At 37.2% G+C, this 23,193-nt stretch overlaps 1 protein-coding gene across 2 annotated transcripts in view; it reads right to left on the bottom strand.

Annotated features, from left to right (window-relative positions):
- The window catches only part of ARB2A (ARB2 cotranscriptional regulator A), a gene marked incomplete at both ends in the record, with an annotated part of 418,987 nt that overhangs the window by 332,277 nt on the left and 63,517 nt on the right, over positions 1-23,193 (bottom strand). For both annotated transcript variants that reach the window (XM_084234095.1, XM_084234096.1), the window contains one exon: positions 1,553-1,618. In XM_084234095.1, the coding sequence (XP_084090221.1) occupies positions 1,553-1,618 (66 nt within the window). The remainder of the gene's footprint in view (positions 1-1,552; positions 1,619-23,193) is intronic.

Here is a 23,193-nt window from a genome sequence, read left to right as displayed (position 1 = left end):
GAGTCAGATAAAGACAAGATTAAAAACTAACCATCGAGAGCTGATTACGCAACTTTAGTACCAAGGGCGGGAGGGGTAAAGACAAAGAAGGAAGGAAGCACAAGGGATTGTGGTGGTGGACTATGGATGATTTGGTGGTAGATGCCCTACAGTGGTTATATGATGGGACTATCCAATTACATTAAATTTAAGGAAAAAAAGAAAGAAAAACTGGACAAAGTAACAAATTTCTACCTTAACTTTCCAGAACAGCAAACTCAATATACGGAGCAAGACAGTAGGCCTAAAATCAAAACTATAACAAGAGATTTGAATAAAAAAAAAAAAAAAAACACCCTGATATATTCATTCCTCCCTGCCAAAAAATACTAGAATCTTTATTTTGATGTACTTCAAAAAGAAAGTTTACAAGTAAACAAGAACTGGCCCAGCTATTATACAGGATAAGGTTTTATTAGCTACTATGTCAGAAGTATTTCGAACAGCGCATGGCATCCTCAAATAAATATCTGTTTAATGAATGAAAAAATATACAAATGACTAACAATGTGACCTAGCACTTGAAGTTACCTATAGAAAATTAAATATAAACTAGATTTATTTTAAATAGATAACTATGAAATTAATTTGTGAAGACAGGCGGTATTAAGAAATTCTCAAAGGTCCAATTACCATCTACCACTTCCAATCAATCCTGTCTAACTGATCCACCTACCCCCTATGCTATTCCAGTCTAGTAACTTGCCATTTTGTTTTCATCAGAATCTACCTATTTATTTTCATTTTGTTTTGATTGTAACTTTGCTTTGTTTATCTTCCACCTCTAAGAGAAATCATTCTGTATTTGGCTTTCTGTTTCTAACATTTCATTTAGCATAATCCCCTCAAGGAAGTTGGTGAATGGTAATTAGGCCTGGCTTGGGTGTGGTGTAGATAAACAGTTGTCAAGGTATAAAGATAAACACCTGAAACTTATTGTTTGTAATTCAATGTTATACCTCAATACTCTTCCTCAATCCCTCTCTCTCTTTATATATATATGGTAATGATAATTATATATGCAGATATGTATATTGCACACATATACAAATTATTCTGCTAAAATGAGAAGCAGTGTTCTAAAACAGGAAGCACCAGGAATGAATTTTGAAACAAGTAGAGGAAACATAGGAATAAAATATTCAATTTTAAAAAATCATGAAATAAAGAGATGGTGAATGTCTGATGCAACAAAAAGTACATTTATTTAAAATAAAAATGCAAAAATATATGATACTAATGAAATTAAAAAGGGTAGTGGAAAGGGTAGTCCTTTAAGAATCAACATTTTCAAAAGACTGGAAAGTAGTTATTTTCTTTACACAGAAATTATTTTTAAAAGCTATCGATACAATGAGATAATATATACTGAATAGGCATTTAATATGACCTTTATCAATATCAAAAAATAGAACCATAACACTTTAACTTACCACTAGTTAAAACAAAAGTTTTCTTTTAAATTGAAAACTATCTTATTTGGAAGTAAAACATTTTTAAAAATTGGACTTACTGGGATGGAAATTTTTCTCAAATTACAATCTTTTTCCAGGAGCTCATATACGTACTTCGTGATGATCTAGGTAGGAAAGAAATAATACATTAAGATGCAATGTCACCCATTACCAAAGTTCACATTAATTATTGTATTATTGCTTTGGATGAACATCTCTCTATCTTGGAATGTGTTGATACTAAAGAGACTCTTCACCTATAATGGTTTACTTCCTGCTGCTGTGTGAATAACTATGACATTAAGACTTAGGACCAGCTACTATAAACTCCCAAAAACATATAAAGGCTTTCTTTTTTCTCAAAAACAATGCTCTAAAAGCATTTTTTCTGATTCCTCTGAATTTTAATCCATCTTTTCTACTCAGTGAGTCAAGGGAGGGGGAAATTAGAGGTATTCTAAACAAAAAAGGAAAAGTAATCAAGCAAATTCAGCAGTTAGTATTACTGTTTGTGAGAGGCAGAAACATGGCTCCCCAAAGATATCTAGAGCCTAATTTCTGGAACCTGTGACTATTTTAGGTTACAAGATAAAACAGATTTGACAGATATGATCAAGGTTAAGGACCTGAGATGGGCGGATGGTTTAGGATCATCTGAATGGTCCCAATCTAATCATAAAAAATCCTTAGTAACAGATTTCAGAAGAAAAGTGTGTCAGGGAGATGCAAAATAAGAACAACTTGACCAGCCATTGTTAATTTTGAAGATGGAGAAATAAGATGAAATGCCAAGAAATGTGATACCTCTAGAAGCTGGCAGTTTACAGTTAGTGAGGATATAAGACCTTGATCTACAACTTCAAGGAAATGAAGTCACTCAAGTAAGTAGTAAACAGGTTCTTCCTTGGAACCTCTATAATTAATACATATTCATTAATTTATATTTTACTATTATCTTTATCAATATCTAAAAATACAATTCAGAGGAGTCACAATTCTACTATAATATATAATACTTATGAGGAAATTGTAAAAGAAACATTCTAGAAATATTGAAATCAGAAAATGTGCTTTTAGAGTACTGTTTTGAGAAAAAAGAAAGCCTTTATATATTTTTGTGAGTTTATATAGTAGCTGGTCCTAAGTCTTAATACTAATGTCATAGTTATTCACACAGCAGCAGAAAGTAAACCATTACAGGTGAAGGGTCTCTTTAGAGAATTGATTTTAATCAGGTGACAGTCATAATGGACTCTAGTCTATAGAATCTTATATTTATGTTGCTTAAAACCACTATCTTCATGGTATTTTGTTACAGTAGCAATAGAAAAGACAATTTCTATTAAATAAAGCAAGAAGAATAATCAAAGAAATGCCTGATATAAGAACAATTGTTCAGTAGGTTTAAGTAGTCATTTTAAAGAATATTTCTCCCTTTAATCATCAACAGACAATATTCCAGAGAATATTTTTAGCAGCAACATAATTAAAAGTCAAATTTTATGAAATAAAATCAGGAGATACTTTTTTTTTGTAGAAAATTAAGACGTAAATTATTGTAGTGTTATATTCTGTAATTTGTAATTTAAAATAGAATTTCTATCCTGCTTTCTTTAAGGAGTCCCAAATTCTTTCTTTTATGTATATGTATCTATTTCATTTTAGGAGCAGAATATTAGAAGTATGCTAGAAGAGATTTATCTTGTCTGGTAATGGAATTTCAAAAGCTACCACACTATACTAGAACTAGTTATTAATCTAATAGTATTCCCATATTTTAAAGTAGTTAAAATTATGTTCATTTACCTTTTTACAAGGTAAAGTACTGTAAAACTGAAAGAGTATACAAAAAATACACAGGGTTACACCAAAAATACTTATGAAGCTATATAATGGCCTGCCACTTCTTAAAGAGCTTAAAATGAGTGCTTACTATTATTAAAATTTCCTACTATCAATGAAATTATAAAATATGCTTACATTTAAATAATAAAAGCAATCAAACTTTCTCAAACCCAAATGAATTCTACTAAGCTAAGTACTTGAGGTATGATTTGAGAATTAAAAAATCAAACCATTTTGGCAATATGTATGCTAAATGTCAATATGAAATACAGTATCACAGTTCATTCTCAACTTTCTTACTATAGGATAATACAAAACAATTCAAAACTTATATTTTGCTTTGAAATACAGGTCAAGTGTCTGTTCTAGAATTCATAATATTATCACAGCAAATAATAAAGCCATATATAATTGCCTTGTTTTCCAATTCATGACTGCAGAAGAAAAGCAACCACAGGTTAAACCATCTATTCAGTTATCCCAAATGTTCTAAGCACCAATCATCCTCCAAGAGACAGAAAATATGTCAACTGCTTCAGGTAACTTTTTCTGCCCCAACACAATCCTTTAAGATAGAACAAAGTGTCCCACCTTTATGTTCCTCTGGACATGACAAAATATCATCACTACATGGGCCTCCCCGGTGGCACAAGTGGTTAAGATGCAACCTATGAAGCTCGCCACAGTCACTACAGCACGAGTTCGATCCCCAGGCAGGAAGCTACCCATATGGCTCAGCAGACCTCTCCTGACTCGCCTGCTGCTCCCCTTAGCAGTGTATTTCAGTCAATCTGCCTATCCTGTTCCCCCGCTCTGTCTCTGGTGAATTCTCTCATTCATCCCTCCCCCAAACCTCCAGCCTGTACCCCAGTTCTTGTATGCATAAAAAAATCTTTAAAAAAATAAATATCATCACTACATAAACAATTTTTTATATTAATTGCCTATTAGTAATCTACTCACAAACATTACAATCTGGGTGCCCTACTGTAGTGTAAAAAAAATATCAGGCTTGTCTGCCCTTCCGCCATCAGGATAGATGATGGATCCTTGTCCTGAATGCATGCCTGATGGCGGGCACCTGGAATAGGGTGTGGGCATAGGTAGATGGGATTCAGCTGAGCTAAGACTGTGCTTTTAAGGGCGGCGTCATGGGGACGCCAGGAGCAGCAGTAGAAGCCGGAAGAGAAGAAGCCTGAAGCAGAAGCAGAGAACGCCAGAGAGCCCAGATAGAGTGAAGACTTGCTGGGGGCTGGGAGGCCTGCCAGCCTCCCGCCCCCCCAGCCAGCACCCCTGCCTTGCACGTACCCACTGAACCCCAATAAAAAACCTGCAAAACTACTGAGGACTCTGACTCCTCCTTTACCCGGTCTGCATAGGATCAGAAAACCTGCACCGTGTCCAGTTCCTGACATTACAATTGGCATAAGTCGGCAGGATCCATGCAGACGGGTATTGGAGCCCTCCGAAGACCTGGAGGGACTAAGGAGAACAGACTGTTTGCCTGTGATGACGCTGGAGGTGCCATGGCGGCACAGAAGGTGGATACGGTCCGGAGCTGTGGGACAAGACCTCGCATGGAGGAGACGCCCGAGAGGACCAGGCAACGACACCGGAAAGGACCAGCCAATGACCCCTGAGGCAGCAGGCCGCTGCTGATGCAGGGAGAGGCCAATGGACATGGACTGATAAACTTGGACTGACAATCCCGCCAGAAGGCGGAGGACCTTGGCAGGTTATGTTTTGTTTTTTTTTTTTTTTGAGAACCTGGGGGTGGCCAATGGGCCTAGATGGCCAAAAGCAGCCTGTGCATGCCCAGCAGCCAGGTGGAGGAGAAAAGCCAACTAAGAAGGCAAAAGCTGGTACTGATGCTAAGTTGAGAAGCCCTAAGTGGCTGTTAAGCAGCCTGGGTATGCTAAAGAACTGTGAGTCTCGTAAAATCACCTGTGGGTGATGCCCTGCTCATTCTTGAGTGAGGGTGAGGAGCTGAGGAACCTGTCCTTGGGGGACGGGTGGGGAATGTGGCTTGGGGTGGAGCCCAAGCCGAATGCAGAGTTTGGATCCCCGACCCATGTGATTGTGCAGTGGGTTGGCCTGAGTGCAGGGATCTGTGAGTCGCACTGGTGGCTGTGAAGGCCGAGTGTTGGAGCGACTGCAGACAGAAACCCTGAGGGTTGGCGATTACCCCCAACAGAATAAAATTGCCAATCCCAGAGCTAGTGCATCCTGGGGGTGGATGCTGTGTGTGCCTTGTAGCCGAGACTACAGCCAGAGAAGGCCAGGAAGCCTGACGGCTCCTGGTGTGTGATATAGTAGATGCCGTGAGTGTTCCCCTCCCTCGTATGAGCAGTGCCTTCGGCAGCAGATTTGGTGGCTTATCTGCTGGTACCAATAATTGTCTTTTGCGCTAGGTTGGTGCCATGCCTGGACTTATTTGTGTTCTGTTGTATTTTGTTATATTGTATTTTGTTATATTTGATGCATTTGCTTTTGTGGGCCATGGCTGCATTGTTTGTTTGCTTAGAAAATTGTATATATGTATAGACTGTATGGCAGAAAACCCTGAGGGGGTGGACTGTAGGGTAAAGAAAATATCAGGCTTTTCTGCCCTTCCGCCATCAGGATAGATGATGGATCCTTGTCCTGAATGCATGCCTGATGGCGGGCACCTGGAATAGGGTGTGGGCATAGGTAGATGGGATTCAGCTGAGCTAAGACTGTGCTTTTAAGGGCGGCGTCATGGGGACGCCAGGAGCAGCAGTAGAAGCCGGAAGAGAAGAAGCCTGAAGCAGAAGCAGAGAACGCCAGAGAGCCCAGATAGAGTGAAGACTTGCTGGGGGCTGGGAGGCCCCCAGCCAGCACCCCTGCCTTGCACATACCCACTGAACCCCAATAAAAAACCTGCAAAACTACTGAGGACTCTGACTCCTCCTTTACCCGGTCTGCATGGGATCAGAATACCTGCACTGTGCCCAGTCCGGCCTTTACACCTACTTTTTACTCTTCCTTCTACCCACACAAGTGTCTGGCACACTGAAGGTACTTCAAAATGTTATGCAAATTCACCACATTTTTCACCCTGTCTACATTTGAGAGAGAGAAGTATCTCAGATTCCATTCTAATGATTGAATCCAGGATTAGTAAGAAATTATTAAGGATTCATTCCATTTTACCTTACATACGATCACAGTATACATTTAGGGAAACCAACAAATTAAAAGAAAATCTCAAAAAAAAATCTGTCCCAATGTTCAAATACATGGAAGTTCCTACATGGAAAAGAAAAGGCTAAAGTGATCGAGTTGCTCTAAAGTAAAATCTTCATTTTAAGAAGAAACAGTGTAGTGGCAGGAAGAGCACAGTGCAGGTTCTCTACGACCTGAGCAGACTGGGTAAAGGAGAAGTCCTAGAGTCCTCTGTGGCTTTTTCAGGCTTTTGAGTTTACCAGGTACAAGGCAGGCAGGCAGGCCTCCTAGGCCCCAGGAAGTCTTCACTCTTTCTGGACTCTCTGGCATTCTCTCATGGCCTCTGCCTCTCTTTTGATCTCGTTCTTTTCACTCTGCTCTTCCATTGGCTTCCCCGTGACGCCACCCTTATAAGCCCAGTCTCTCAGCCCAGGTGAATCCCCTCTACGTATGCCCACACCCTACTCAAGGTGCCCACCATCAGGCATGCATTCAGGACCACAGGGTTCCATCATCAATCCTAATGGTGGGAGGGCAGAAAAGCCTGACACTTTACTTACCCCACACATAGGAATTTCCAGTTTCTGTTCTGACATACAAACAGCTTGGCAGCAGTCAATTCCTATCCTCACACACACGCACAAAAAATGAACAAATTGAAAATCAACAACTCCTATTAGGGTCATCAGAGAATTGATGTCATAGGGCAAACTGCTGCCCTAGAAACTGAGACTGCCACATACAGAGAATCAGGGCTGACACAGTGCAAAAGTCCAGGGACAGAAGTCATCAACTGAAGCCAGAAACACTTTCAATTGTAATTAATTTGTTACCAAAGGTTCAATATTGACTAGCTTAATAAAAAATTATGAGGTGCTCAGTCTTAAATAGGGGAGTCCCCCCAAACTCATGAATTTACCTCTATGAGCCACAATAGGTTATCTCTATGAAGACTAGAAATCACCTGTCTCCAGTAGAGGAAATGGAAAAGGAACCCTTGAAATACACCAGAACTCTGTTCTGCTTAATCAAGCGTGCCTGGAAAGGAAACTATTTTACCAAGCCTTACTGACATGAAGGAAGAAAATTGCCCAGCTGAGGCTCGCTAAAAGTGAGTTAAATCGTGGCACTATAGACATTTCCTTCCATCCCTCCCCACAGTACTTCTACATCAACAGGACTCTTATAAAATAACAGGATTTATAGATAAAAGAACAGCAAGACTCTCAACCTAATTAAGATCTCTAAAGGAGAGACCAAAAACAAAGACTTTGGAGTAATCTTTTAACCTTGGGCACCAGAGATACAGCAAATAGTAAATATAACTGCTAGCCAGATGAACATAAGACCTCACACTAGAGACTCATTTACCTAAGTTCCTTTTACTCAACACATCATATTCACTTTTCAGGGAAAAAAAATACATTCTAAAAGGCAAAAAAGTGCAGTCCAAAGAGAGAAACCAAGCATCAGAACTAGATAAAGATATGGCAGAGAATTCAGAATTATCAGATTGGAATTAAAAACAACTATGACTAATATGTTAAAAGATTTATGGGAAAAAGCAGGCAACATAAAAGAACAAAAAATACAGGGAGAAATATGGACATTCTAAGAATCAAAATAAAGGACTAGCTAAAAACCACTAACCAAAACAAAGAATGCCCGTAGCGGTAGGAAGGGGCACAGAGCAGGTTCTCTGATTCCAGCAGACAGGGTAAAGGAGGACAGAATCCTGGAGCCCTCAGTTCAGCTTTTCAGGCTTTTATTGGGATTTACCAGGTACACAGCAGGCAGGCTGACAGGCCTCCCAGTCCCCAACAAGTCTTCACTCTGTCTGGGCTCTCTGGCATTCTCTGGTGGTCTCTGCTTCTCTCGTGGTTCTCCTTCTGCTGGCGTCCCCATGACGCCGCCCTTATATGCCCAGTCTCGGCCCAGGTGAATCCCATCTACATATGCTCACACCCTACTCCAGGGGCCCCGCCATCAGGCATGCATTCAGGACTGCAGGATTCCGTCATCTATCCTAATGGCGGGAGGGCAGAAAAAACTGATACTTTTTACCTTACCCTACAATGCCTTTGAAGGGTGTATCAGTAGACTGGAGACAGCCAAGGAAAAAATCAAAATATTTCAGGATAATATTAACAGAACTTCCAAAACTGAAAAGCAAGGAGAAAAACAAGAATGAAAAGATAGAATAAAAATCTAGGAGTGAAAAGATAAAATAGAAATCTAGGACAATTAACAAAAGTTCTACCATATAAAATTTACCACATATGTATGGTTAAACTTTTGTAACTAGCTTTGGAAATATCAGAAGGAGAAAGGAACAGTGAACCATTTGAAATAATGAGTGAGAATGGGCCTCCCTCGTGGAGCAAGGGGTTAAGATGCAACCTATGAAGCTCGCTGCATCCACTGCAGCACGAGTTCCAGCCCCAACCAGTAGAACTACCCACATGGCATAGCAGACCTCTCCTGACTCTCCCGCTGCTCCCCTTAGCAGTGTAATTCAGTGGATCTGCCTGTTCCATTCCCCACTCTGTCTCTAGTGAATCCTCTAAACCACCCCCCCCACAACTCTGGCCTGCACCCCAGTTATTATATGTATAAATAAATATTTTTAAAAAAAGAAATGAGTGAGAATTTTTCACAATTAACAACACACACAAAATCACAAAGCCAGGTAGCACTATGAACTCCATATGATATGCCTAACCATATCACCTTATCATATTAAAACTATACAAAACCACTGTGGGTACTTTGGTGGTGGGAGAACCTTGGTGACCACATCTGAGGGGAGAAATCCTATACTGTTAGTAAGAAAAAGGCACTTCAATAAAAAATTAATTAAAAAAAAAACTATACATATCCAAAGACAAAATCTATAAAGCAACCATCTGGTGAGGGGAAGGTGGTGGGGGAATGGGAGAACAGGTGGGGCACTATACTTAACACAAGAAAAAAGGTAAGAATCACAGGTCAGTTTTCTCTTAGAAGCCATGCAAAACAAAAAAGAGAGTAAATTGAAATATTCAGTGTTGAAGAAAAAAAAAAAACCACCAGTCTAGAATTCTGTATCCAGTGAAGTTATCCTTCAAAAGTGAAAGAGAAAGCAAGACTTTCTTAACAAAAATTAAGACTTTTTTTGCAAGTACACCTGCCTTGCAAGAAATCTCAACAGAAATTTATTCAGAGAGAAGGAAATTATTTATGTTAGAAATTTACATGTTCCTAGTGTTAACAAAGAAATAAATGTAAAATAAATATTTTTCTTATTATTAATTGACCTGAAAGGTGACAGTTTGTTCAAAAAAGTAACAGTAACACTATAGTTGTTGGTTAAGTAAAATGAATCTTAACAGCGTTGTAAATTGCAGGAGGGAAGAACTGACAATACTGTTACAAGGTATTCATACTTATCCCTGAAGAAGTGTAGTATTATTTAAAAGAAACACCGGAAAGAAAAAAACTACCACATCTTATAATTTTCCCGGATTGCTTTTGATTCCTAAATAGTAGCTGTATAGCTAAAATTAAATGAATTCACAATGAAGGAGATAGAAAAGTAATGAGAAGAAAGCATACATAGCTTTTTGTGTGTGTGGTTCCCTATAAATCCCTAGTATTCCCATCTTATCTAATTTCTCATTTAAGGTATTTGATTCCTTTTTGATTTTCTGCCTGGTTGATCCTTCCCTTGATGTAAGTGGGTACTGAAATTGTCTACCATTATTACGTTGCGGTCAATGTCTGTTTTTTAGTATGTTAATAGCTGTCTTATGTATTTTGATGCTCTAGTGGTGCATACATATATATTGATGTGTTCTATCTTCCATATAAGTTAATATCTTAATCATTATATAACGTTCATGGTTGCCTCTTGTTACCTATTTTAAATGAAGTTTACTTTATACTTTACAGTTTTCCCTGATCTTTTTGGAATCCCATTTGCTTGCAGGATTTTTTTCCAGTAATTTATTTTGAGCCCATATTTACCTTTGGAGCACAGATGGGTATTCTATAGAAAACAGAAAATTAAATTTCGTTTTAGGATCCAACCACCCACTCTATGCCTTTTGGTTGTTGAGTTCCGTCTATTTACAGTTAGTGATTATTGATATACGGGTATTTGCTATCATAATGTTGTCTATTCTGGTTCTATTTCCTTTATTTAATTTTATGTGGATTTTCTTTGTTTTGAATTAGACGAGTTTTTCTTTCCATATTTCTTGTAGGGCAAGTCTAATGTTTGAAAACTCCTTAAAATTTTGTTTTTCTGGGGCCTCCCCTGGTGGCGCAGCGCCGGTTTGTTCCCCGGCCACCAGCAAGGGTCCCACAAAAAAAAAAAAAAAATTTTTTTCTTGGTACTTTTTGTCTTTTAGTATTTTGAATAAATCCCATTCTCTTCTTGCCTGCAAAGTTAATGTTGATAAGTGTGGCATATGCCTGATGGTAATACATTTATATGTCACCTGCTTTTTACCTCTAATTATATTCAATATTCTTTGTCTTGACTCTTACTAGTTTCCCTAGTGTGTCTTATTGTAGACATTGTTGCATTTATATATCCAGGTGTTCTTTCAGCTTCATGGATGATATATTTAATTCCTTCCCCAGATGTAGAAAATTGTCCTCTATTATTTCCTTGACTAGGCTCTCTGTCCACCCTCTCCCCTTTCCCTTCTGGACTACCCATTATTCTCACTTTGGCTTTCTAAACAGGGTTAGCTATTTCTCAAATAGCCACTTCATTATTTTTTTTAATCTCTCTCTTCTCTCTGTCCTTCCACCTAAGTCCTTCATGAATTATGATCTTCAAAGTCCTGATTCAATCCTCTCTTTGAATTATTGGACATCTATAACTTTCTCTAGAGTTTTTGATCCAATTTATTGAGCTCTTTATCTCCTGGATTTCTGATACTTCCTGATCATAAAGTTTCAATTGCTACCCTCTTATTCCTTGACTTTATTTCTGAGTTAGTTTTTCTGAGTTTTATTGCATCTCTTTAATTAGCTTTTCTGAGTTTTCTTGTATTTCTTTGACTTGCCTTCCTGAATTTTCTTCTATTTCTGTAAGTTTCTTTATTAAATCCATTCTAAACTATCTGATAGAGAGATACAGTTTTCAATCTTTCTGCACCTGGATTCTGGAGTGTTGTTCCCACTTTGTGATGTCATACTCTTTTGAGGTCCTGTATTTGCATGTGTGATGTTTTTATTTTCCCATTTTTCCATTTGAGGTCTCACTATTATTGTTTTAAATTTCTTTAGCATTTTATTTTATTCAGTTATTTATTTCCTTTGGCCTTTGCCAGTTTGGGTATGATCTTTATTTTGCAGTTGCTGAGTCAGCAAGGTGCAGATGGACTTGGAGGGATCCAGACACTACTGTGCTTGAGTTAGGCTGAGACTGGCATTTAGTTGTAGCACTCCTGATACTCCTCCTCTTTGGGGTTGGGGGTGAGAGTCTCAGCAGTCCCTGTGCTTTCAGTAAATCTCAAAGTATTGTTATCAGTAACAGAAGAGAAGGGGGAGTACAGATCAGAATATCTGCTCCACTATTATCTTTACTAGGGACCCAGGTTATTCACAAGATTCCTTTTTCTAAGGAGCATGCCTCTCATGAGCTCTACTTCCCTCTCCCTTGTGCTTCTTGCTGAGCTGACGACAGTGTCACAATTGTCCCCTACTCCAGATCATAGCCCATGGACCACAGGTTCTACTCTCCACACTTTCTGTGCATTGTAATATGAGTCCTCTCAATGTTCACTTTATTGAGGTTTGCACTGGTCTCTACTGACCAAGGGATAATCAACCCTACTCCTATCTTAGAGATTATATGTCCAATCAGTGTCCCTCTGACTCACTTCTCCAAGAGCTGCATCTCACAGGGACCAGGTCCTGCATTTGCCTATGTAGTTTGTCACATCTGCTCTTCTTGGCAGGGCCTGCTACATTGCTTTCCAGGACCTACTGGGACTGAGTTTCTCACTAGGTCCTGTGGGGCCTACCATGGTGGGTTTATCTTCCAGTTTTATCCTGGGGTTCACTGAGGTCTTCAGGGGTCTTATTAGTTATGGCTGTTTCCAGGCCCCCAGTGGAGCTTGCTGAGATCTGTGAATACCTACTGTGGCAGCATTATTTCCTGGACCCTCCAAGGACCTCACTGAGAACTGTGGCATGCCTGCCTTGATGGGTTTGATTTCAGGTTCTGACCTGCAGCTCAACAAGTCAGCACCAATGTCTACCGAAGCACAATTTGGTGAAACTGCTTCTGGACCCAACCAGGGCTCACTGAGGCTGCACTGATGTCTGCGAATGCCACAGCAGGCATTCCGAAGCTCACTGAAGCTACACGGATGTCCGTGAAGGTCCACTTCTAGATCCTGTACTGGTGCTTACCTAAACCTGTGGAGAGTTACTGAATACAAGCCCAGCCAGCCAGTTCTTCTCTACTGCTTACAGGGTGTGCTGGGCTGCAGAAGCTTACCTCATCCATCTAGGTGAGCTACTTGCTTATTAGGCCATTCCACTGCTCACTGGGGTTGCACTCGGATGTTACTGCTAGTGAGTACCTTAATAGGCTGTTTTTCTTTCAGGAGTATTTTACTTTTTTCTGCTACAAATCCAGTTGTGAGCCGGTACCATAGTTTAATCAATTGACTTTTAAAATGTTTAATATTTCTCAAAAATATTCATTAAAAAACAAATAACCTTAAGCATTGTTTATTAAATCTATGCAAATTACATATACACAAAATTATTATCTTCGGACTTAGAATCATTTAAAATAAAGATCTACCCTGTAAGATGGCTAAATACTAAAAAGGAATACCAGCTTTCCCTTTCAATGCCCCATTTATTTAAACTTGAAATCCTATCCTATATCCTTTCTAGAGAGGGTTTTAGGAAGGGAGAGATTATAGGAAACAGGGAGGGAGAGACAGAGAAAGGGAGAGGGAGATGGACAAGAGTGGGACTGAGGGACAGATTTTAAAAACATAAAATTTCTTAGTGATTAAGGTTTAATGTTATTCAATGATGTCAGTTTGGTTAAACCTAAAAGGGTTCCTCTAGCATCTTTACATTAAAGAGACTCACATGAATGGCAATGAGTTGTCTAATTAGAACTAAAGCACATTTACCCTGGGTGCATATCCTCTTAAGTCAGAAATTTCAAATTTCACTAAAATTATCTACATCTCATCCCTATTTTCCCCCTTAAAACCTTTTATACTTCATTCTCAATGGGTACATTTTAAACTTTTTAGAAGTCTTTTGAAGTAACTGCTTTTTCAGCATATCTTTGAAATAAATCTCATACCTCCAACTCTCCATTAACATTCCCTAGAGTGCTACTCCACATCCCCAGCTGTTCTTCATTTAGATCAATTCCAGATCAACCTCTCACATTTTCCTTTTACTTGCTCTGACAAGGTGTCCTCCTTATTTTATACCATCTTTTCTTCCCAATAACCACACCCTTAAAATAGCTTACTAGAGCAACAGACTAGTATCCACTTTTGATAGATCCTCCTAGTGATTTTCACAGGCACCTTAAACTCAATTATGTTCAAAATGAATCCATGTATACATGTCTAAACCTATTCTTCCTCATCAACTCCATAAATGGCATGACCATCCAACCAATTGCTCAGAGTAGCCTAAATGTCTTGACTCCATCATCTTTTTGTAATCAGTCAATACCCTCAGGCTAATATGGAAAATTTTTCACATCTCCCCATCTCTATGATCACCATTCCAGTTCATTCAAGTCTATCACAGTTAGTATCTCTTCCCTGGATAGCTTGGGGAGCCTCTAACCTCCTTCAGTTACATCTAACACTAGTTCCTTCAGATCTTAACTTCTGTTAACAGACATATTACTCCTTTAAAAATGCAAATCTAATAGAGTACCAGTGTTATCCGAGTAAGGTCCCAATGCTTAAAGCCTGCAAGGCCTTGCCAATCTAGTCCATGTCTACTTCTAAAGTTTCATCTGAAACTATTCCCTTTACTTATTCTCTAGTGTATTTCACACTCTCAGCTGTATCAGGATCTTTTTCACCTCAGAGGCTTTGCAAATAATGTTACTTTGCCCAAAATGCTCACCCAATTCTTCGATTATTCAGTTTTAAAGTCTTTCTTGTCTGGCTTCAATCTGTCTTCATCTCGTATTCCTGTTTCCTAACACTTAGATAATAAATAATGTCTTTTCAAGATCTGTTTTTGTCACTAGGCTTAAAGTCATCTGGAAGAGGAGCATCAAGTCTTATAATCTTGGGTTGAATACACTATACACACACACACACACACACACACACAATGTTTTTTCCTGTATATACATACTTATTATAAAGCTTAATTTGTACTGTAGGCCAAGAGATTAACAACAACACTTATAACAAAATACAACAATTATAACAATACACTGTAATAAGTTTTATGAATGTGATCTCTCTTTCCCTCTCTCAGTCTAAAGCCCAGCTCATGTAATGCAATCAAGTATTTTTTAAATAGGCAGTAACAATAATAGCAAATCAGTGTATGGATTCAAACCTAGACAATTTATCTATGCTGGATTCTAGAAATCTGTTTTCTGAAATATATGAAATATTGCAACTCCTATGTTACAAAATAAATAAAAATGCTAGGGGAAAGTAGGATCTACATCTGATATTAATTTATTACAAACCTAAAACTATAGTCCTCCCTTATCAGCAGGATATATTCTAACTCCTCCCATAAATAAATAAAACCATAGCTAGTAAACAACACTACACACACAAACACACACACACACACACACACTGTTTTTTCCTGTACATACATACCTATGATAAAGATTAATTTGTACTGTAGGCAAAGAGATTAACAACAGTACTTATAAATAAAATACAACGACTATATAACAATATACTGTAATAAAAGTTTTATGAATGTGGTCTCTCCTCTCAAAATATCTTACTGTAGGTAATATTTTCAAACCATGGTTGACTGCAGATAATAATAACATCAGATACAGGGTAGACTACTAAGCCAGCAAACAAGAACAAAAACAAGAGAGAATGTTTAAACTAGTCTAATTCACTTTGGCAGGTAAAGTGTCAATAAAGTAATTTTAATTGTCTAAACTAGATATTCTTAATTTATGAGTCACATCCCTCTTGGCTATCTGATGAAGTAGGTGGACTTTTCTCACAATGCTTTTTATATTTTTTTAAAGATTTATTTATTTATTTATACAAGAATCGGGGTACAGGCCAGATGCAAGGTAGGGTGAGAGGATTCACCTGAGACAGAGTGGGGAACAGAACAGGCAGACTGACTGAAATACACGTCTGAGGGGAGCAGCGGGAGAGACAGGAGAGGTCTATCACACCATGTTGGATCCTCGCCGGCCAGCTGGGATCGAACTGGCACTGCAGAGGCTGCAGACAGTTTCACAGCGTGGTGCTCAACCACCTGTGCCACCAGGGGAGGCCCAGAATGCTTTTTAAAAACAAATAAAATATATAGGATTACAAATGAAATCAAATATATTTTAATAATCTACAATTTTTAAAAAACTAAATTTGTGAATATTATAATGTATTATTTCTTGTCAATGCATTTTAGATAAATGTAAAATTATTACACATTAAAAATCATGTGATTTTTTCATCACCCACAGCAAAGATAGTGAAGTAAAGGATAAACTGCTGGGACTATATCAAATTAAAGAGCTTCTTTACAGCAAAAGAGACACATTAACCAAAACAAAGAGACACTCCACTGATTGGGAGAAAATTTTTGCACATAATAGTAATGATAAGGGACTGATCACAAAGATCTGAAGATCACAAAGTGCTGAAGAAACTCAACAAAAACAAAGTAAACAACCCAGTCAAAAAATAGGCAAAGGAGCTAAAAAGACACTTCTCCAAAGAGGAAATGCAATTGACCAACAGGCACATGAAAAAATGTTCGACATCACTCCTTATCAGGGAAATGCCAATCAAGACCACAATGAGATACCATCTCATACCAGTGAGAATGGCACATATTAAAAAACTAGCAACATTTGTTGGCAAGGATGTGGAGAAAAAGGAATTCTCCTACACTGCTGCTTAGAATGCAAACTGGCCCAACCACTATAGAAAGCTGTTTGGAAGTTCCTCAAAATGCTAAAAATGGAGCTACCATACGACCTGGCAATTCCACTCCTAGGAATCTACCCAAAGTACACAAAAACATTAATTCAAAAGGACACCTGCACCCCTATGTTTACTGCAGCACTATTTACAATAGGTAAGCTACAGAAACAACACACATGCCCAAATATAGATGACTGGATCAAGAAGATGTGGTATATACACACAATGGAATATTACTCAGCAATCAAAAAAGATACACTCATGACATTTGAAGCAACGTGGATGGAGCTAGAAGGGATCATTCTCAGTGAAATAAACCACTGTAGTTTAGCAGATAGAAAAAGAAAAATACCAGATGGTTTCACTTTTAGGAGGAATGTAGAGTACCTAAATAAGGGATCAGGTAAAAAAAAAGTAATTATAATAAAGTAAATATCAAAATCAACAGGCAACTATAAAACAGAGACATTCTACAGGGGACAGAGGGAAACTGTATCAAAACAGGGGTGGGAAGAGCACTAGGGACTATGGTGATGGTACATGGGTGAATTGGTGGTGGGAATTTCATGGGAACTATACCCAAGATGAGAAAGCATACACTGTACAAAAATGAAGAATGATGTAACAATATATATAAATTCTTTTTAAAAAATCATGTCATTTTTTACTATGAGAAAGTCACAAGATTGCTAACACAATCTTTATGCCTAGTTTTCTAATTAAAATGAATTTATGGGGCCTTCCCGGTGGCGCAGTGGTTGAGCGCTGGGTTGCGAAGCTGCCCACAGCCTCTGCAGCACCGGTTCGATCCCCGGCCACCAGAGGAGGGTCCCACATGGCATGCAGACCTCTCCTGCTGCCCGCTGCTCCCTTCAGCAGTGTACTTCTTTGTCAGTCTGTCTGTTCTGCTCCCTGCTCTGGCTCTGGTGAATTCTCTCACCCTCCCGTGCTTCTGACTGTACCCAGTGCTTGTACAAATAAATAAATAAATCTTTTAAAAAAATGAATTTATGTTAGAGGTTAGTAAAAATAATGATGTATTTTTTAAAGAGCAAAATATTTTATTTTTTAATCTTATTTACTTTTTTGGATTTTAATTGAGGTAATGATTTACAACACTATATATGATTTGGAGGTATAGGTTTAAGCCTCTTTAGGATGCTTGTCACCATACCTACCACAAAAATCCCAATAATACTGTACCACAGTCCATTGTGCCCCCTTCCCCTTTAATAGCCCATCCCTTACTTCACTTCTTGGTAGCCACTCTGCAGTCAGATTTCTCAGTTTTGTTTTGACTTAGTCTTGTCTATTCACTTCGTTTGTTTCTTTACATTCCACCTATGAGTGAAATCATCTGGTATTTGACTTTGTCCTTCTGTATTAATTTACTTAGTATAATCCTCTCCAGTTTCCATCCCTGTTGTCACAAGTGGCAAGAGTTTATTTTTTCTTTTTTGTAGTTTAGCAGTTTTCCATTGTGCATATGTACCGTATCTTTTTTACTCATTCATCTGTCATTGGGTATTTAAGTTGTTTCAATAATTTGGCTATTATAAATAGTGCTGCAATGAACACAGAAGTGCATACATCCCTTCAAGTTAGCATTTTCACATTCTTTGAGTAGATCCAGCAGAACTTCTGGATCACAGGGTAGATCTATTTTTAGAATTTTGATTTAATGCTTATTTCATTAAGGTTCATAGACTAGTCCTCTAAATCCTATCATTTGTGGCTAACATCACCTGGCCTAAAAAACATCACCTGGAGCCTATAGATTTTAATAAATGTCCACAATATATTGTCCTGGCTCAAAAGGGAAAAATGGGCTGCTCTGCAAATTTCTAAGATGAACGCTACACAAAACACTATTCTAAACCCATTTCTTAGTTACATGAATTTATATGATTTTGGTTTTATTACATTAAATACAGTTATATTCAGATAATCTGGCATGAAGCACTACAGGCTGGTTTCTCCTATTTCTCTTAGTAATAACAATACCTATGTTTCAAAAACACAAATGAATATAACATGGTTCCTAAAATCTGTCACTCAGGACAACACCATCACTGTGTCAGGAATCTGGATAAAGAATCACACTAACTTCCATAATCGCTTTATTATTTTCACTCTTTAAAAACAGACATTACTTGCAGTTTACTTTGACCTTTCCAGTGAGGGTCAAGACAAAGAAATTTTTCAGACATTATCTAAAGCAGTACTTGAAAAAACACATGGCCTACTCTTCACGCCTTCTGTCCTTCAGTACAGTTCCTTCCTCCTCCGCAATAGATCATAATTTACCTTTAGCCTACAGCAACTCATGTCCTCCCAGTTGCACTAAACTAAATTAGTAATATTTGACTATCAGAGGTGGCAGTTAAAAATTTTTCAACTTAAAAATATAGACATTAATAAAAATTATCGCAAAGTCAAATAGACATGTTTGAATGACTGTGCCCATTTTTATTAGCTTACTCAAGGAAAAAGACTATTGTTCACACATCTAAGGTCAATAAATACATGAAAATAAAAGCCTTAATAGCAGGTATTAGTAAGCCAGAAAAAGAAACAACCTATAAATCATATATTGTACATAAAATAATAAACTTGCTATAAATTATTGACTCAACGTAGGGAAAAGCACTCACATAACAAAGACCATTATGTGGCTAAAAAAAGAAAGAAACTGATAACATCAGAATAGACTGCTATACTAATCCGAAAGCTTCAAGTAATTTGTAAAACTGAGATAACATTGGTAATGATATTACAGATTAACACTATGCCTCCTTTATCTTTTTTCAAAACAAGGTAATTATTCCCTGCATAATGGCAGTAATAAAAATGATACTATTTTCACCACTTTCCCTTTCTACATGGAAAGTCTTAACAATTTAACATGAAAGTCTTTCTTGAGCTACAAAACAGGACAATTCTATTGAACATAATTATGCAGAGTCTACTGAGAACCAAGTATTATCAAGAAGATGAGCTATCTTAAGTCAAGTGATACTCTTTCATAATGACTCCACTGAGGGAGAGGGAAGAGTTTTTCCAATCCTCCTATTACCAGATTTTAAGATTAAAAAAAAAATAGTATAAATTTCAGTTTCCAGCCAAAGTAGAATCACTGTTATTTGCATTTGTCTTCTCACTATAATAAAGAAACTGGTATTTTATAAAATATACTAACTTTCTTAAGATGATGAAAGACAGTAGAGAAGGAACACAAAAGAGGTAAATCCCATAGTCCCCTCTGCATTCTTTCTGAAGTCAATTTCTGGACTATTGAACAAAAAGGAGGAGCCTAAGCAGAACCCAGAGGCTTTACTGAGTTGAGAAGAGAGACTGGAGTTTCAGAAAACTGTGTTAACTGGAATTTGCAGTGCACAACAGCAGAGATAATAGTGTTAGGTAGAAAAAGAGTCCTAGAAATCTATAGTTCCTTTAAGTTTTTGACTAAGTTGTATAGGGTAAAACTTCCAAGACTTAGACTAAAGAAGAAGAAAAAACTACTGAGGGGAATACTAGAAGTTTTAAAGGTAAACCATTCCATGATGTTATATCAGGCTCAGAGACATTTCAGTTTAAACCTCCCAGAGTGAAAAGGTTTCACTAAATATTTATTTAGTAGCAAACAAAGAATGGTACATGTCATTAGACAACTAAACTATTCCCAGAGTAGTGACTCCTCTACATTTACCTTAGCAAACATACAAATGATGAAGCTCCCCAATAAGCTTAACTGCTACCAAACAAAATTCAATGTTCCTTAAAAGGACACCAATATATTTGTAACACCCACCATTCAAAACAAGTTACTATGTTTAGATATTCACAGAAACAAGAAAATATGATCCATAAACTGGAGAAAAACAGCGCTGGATTGCGAAGCTGCCCGCAGCCTCTGCAGCGCGGGTTCGATTCCCGGCCACCTGGCGAGGGTCCCACATGGCGTGCAGACCTCTCCTGCCGCCCACTGCTCCTCTCAGCAGTGTACTTCGTCACTCTGCCTGTTCTACTCTTCGCTCTGGTTCTGGTGAATTCTCTCACCCTCCCACGCATCTGACTGTACCCAGTGCTTGTATAAAGAAATAAATAAATCTTAAAAAAAAAAAATCAGTCAATAAAAACAGGCCTAGAAATGATAGAGACGACAGCAGGCACATTAAACCAACTACTATAAAAATGTGCAAGATGTAAAGGAAAATATAAACATGAGAAAAGAAATTGATAAAAAAGACCCAAAATTGGAATTGCTAGGAACTGCAACACACAAGATCTGAACTAAAAATTCAGTGGATAGATTTAACAGCAGATTAAACATTGTACTGCAGAAGGATAGATCAGAGAACACTGAGATACAGCAGTAAAAGTTTTTCCAAAATAGGAGAGAAAAAAGGAGAAAAAATGAAGAATGCCTCGGTGACCTGTAAAACAAGTAAGCGGCTTAGCATACATGTAACTGAGTACAGCAAGTGAGAAGGAAGAAAAACTTGAAAAAATGGCAGATGACTTTCCAGATTTGATAAAAATGACAAGCCCATATATCCAATAAGTTCAACAAAGAAGGTAACTTTGAAGAAAAGAACTCCAATCAAATCTCAAAAGCAGCAGGAAAAACATCACATTGTATAGAGAGGATCAAAGATCACCACCACCTCTAACTTCTCAATAATAATCATCTAAGTCAAAAGAAAATGAAGAAACCCCTTAAAAGCAATCCAAGAAAAAAAAAAAGTTCATTGCCTGGGATTCTGCATACACTGAAGGGAAAATAGTACAGACCTATCTAGGCAAACAAAAGCCAAGAAAATTAATTGCCAACAGACTGGTACTAGAAATATTATAAAACGTTCTTTGTGCTAAAGAAAATGAGTCCAGATGGAAACCCAGATATGAAGAAATGGAAGTCCATGTTATGAAGCCCTCACTTTATATGCGAAGTGGTATAATTTTATGTGAAGATAATCTGTGGTAAGTTAAAATACCTATTGTAAACCCAATAGCAACCATTAATAAAGTAAAACAAAGAAGTGGATAGTTAATAAACCAAAAGAGAAGGTAAAATAGATAACAAAAAATAAATAGCAAACTAAGATTTATTAACTTTTAGTTGAGGTTGCTCTTGTGAGGGAAAGCATGAACTTCTACTGAAGTCTGTAATATACAACTAATCATTTGCCTATTTGTGCACAAATATTAATTACAAAGTTTTTCCATATACACAAACTAAATGACCTCAAATACAGACAGGCATTCTAGAAATTCAATAAACATCATTCTGAAAAAAAAAATCCCAATTTAATAATTTTTATCAGTCAGATATGATAATAACAAAAGCATGAGAATCACCAAAATTTAAAGTTCAGAAGTAGAACTCCTTTCTCAATCTGAGAACATAACCAGTTATTCTTAATATAATTCAAGACATAACATAACCAGTTATTCTTAATATAATTCAAAATAGATTTTATTAAAAAAAGACCTAAAAGGAAAAAAAGTTTTTACTTCTAAAACCCATATAAGAAGGAAAACCATCTTTCCAATGATAACTGCAGAATTTCAAAAAGTCAATTTTCAAGGCTTATATATTAGTTTAATAAATACACATTAAAGAAATTAGTTGTCAATTAAAAACAAAACTTCTTCAGCTAAAAAGAATTTAGGTATTTTGTCTTGACAAGAGTAAACAAACTTAAAAAATACCTTAAATATATAATATGTAACTTCAGTGATATATGAAAGCTATTTCATTATATAAAATATTTTGCTTTGGAGAGCTTCACCAGCTGGTACCATTTTGCCCAGAGAGACAGCTGTTTTTTAGTTTCTCTATCTCAGCACGTTTCCAACTGTCAATCCTAACTGTTTGCAATCCCATAGTGACAGAATACTTTAAGAGAAATGGCTCATTAACTGTGAATCTACGAAGTCCACTCTCTTCAGTGAATTCAAATTAAACCCACAGATAAGCTACTTCATAACAAAATTCCCCACAGTTTTTTTGTTGTTTTTTTCACTGTAGACTCAACGTAAAATATTCATGCCATCTACTGTAAAATCTTTTGCCTAGTCCTAAAATGCACTCACAAAAATGTTAGTGGAAGTAAATCTTTAAAACTTATTCCGAGCTATTGTAATAAAAGAAGTATTTCACATTCCTTTATAATCTAACTGGTTTAGAGTTTTGCAAATAGAGACCAGTTGGGACAACAAAGTTAAAATTTTAAATGTACAATAGGTTTTCAGAAAATTCCCAGTAACAATTCTAAGAAGAGACTGACCATGCAAGCTAGTAAGAATCAAGTGAGACAATGGAAATAAAAAAAAAAACCTTCAAAAACAGAAAAATCAGTTTTTATGTGTAAAGTGCTTTTAATAACAACACAAGTAGTCACCTTTAGACATTATTTGGAAAGGATTATAACAAAAAAAACATGGGTCAACTGAGGCCCATGAGATACATGTCAAATATATATAAAGCAAAAGCATATTGCTGGGTAATAATCATTGTA

Source organism: Talpa europaea (assembly GCF_964194135.1).
Source record: "Talpa europaea genome assembly, chromosome: 5".
In the NCBI taxonomy this organism is placed as follows: Eukaryota; Metazoa; Chordata; class Mammalia; order Eulipotyphla; family Talpidae; genus Talpa; species Talpa europaea.
The sequence above is the reverse complement of the archived record's forward strand: the minus strand, read 5'-3'. Positions and strand labels throughout refer to the sequence as shown.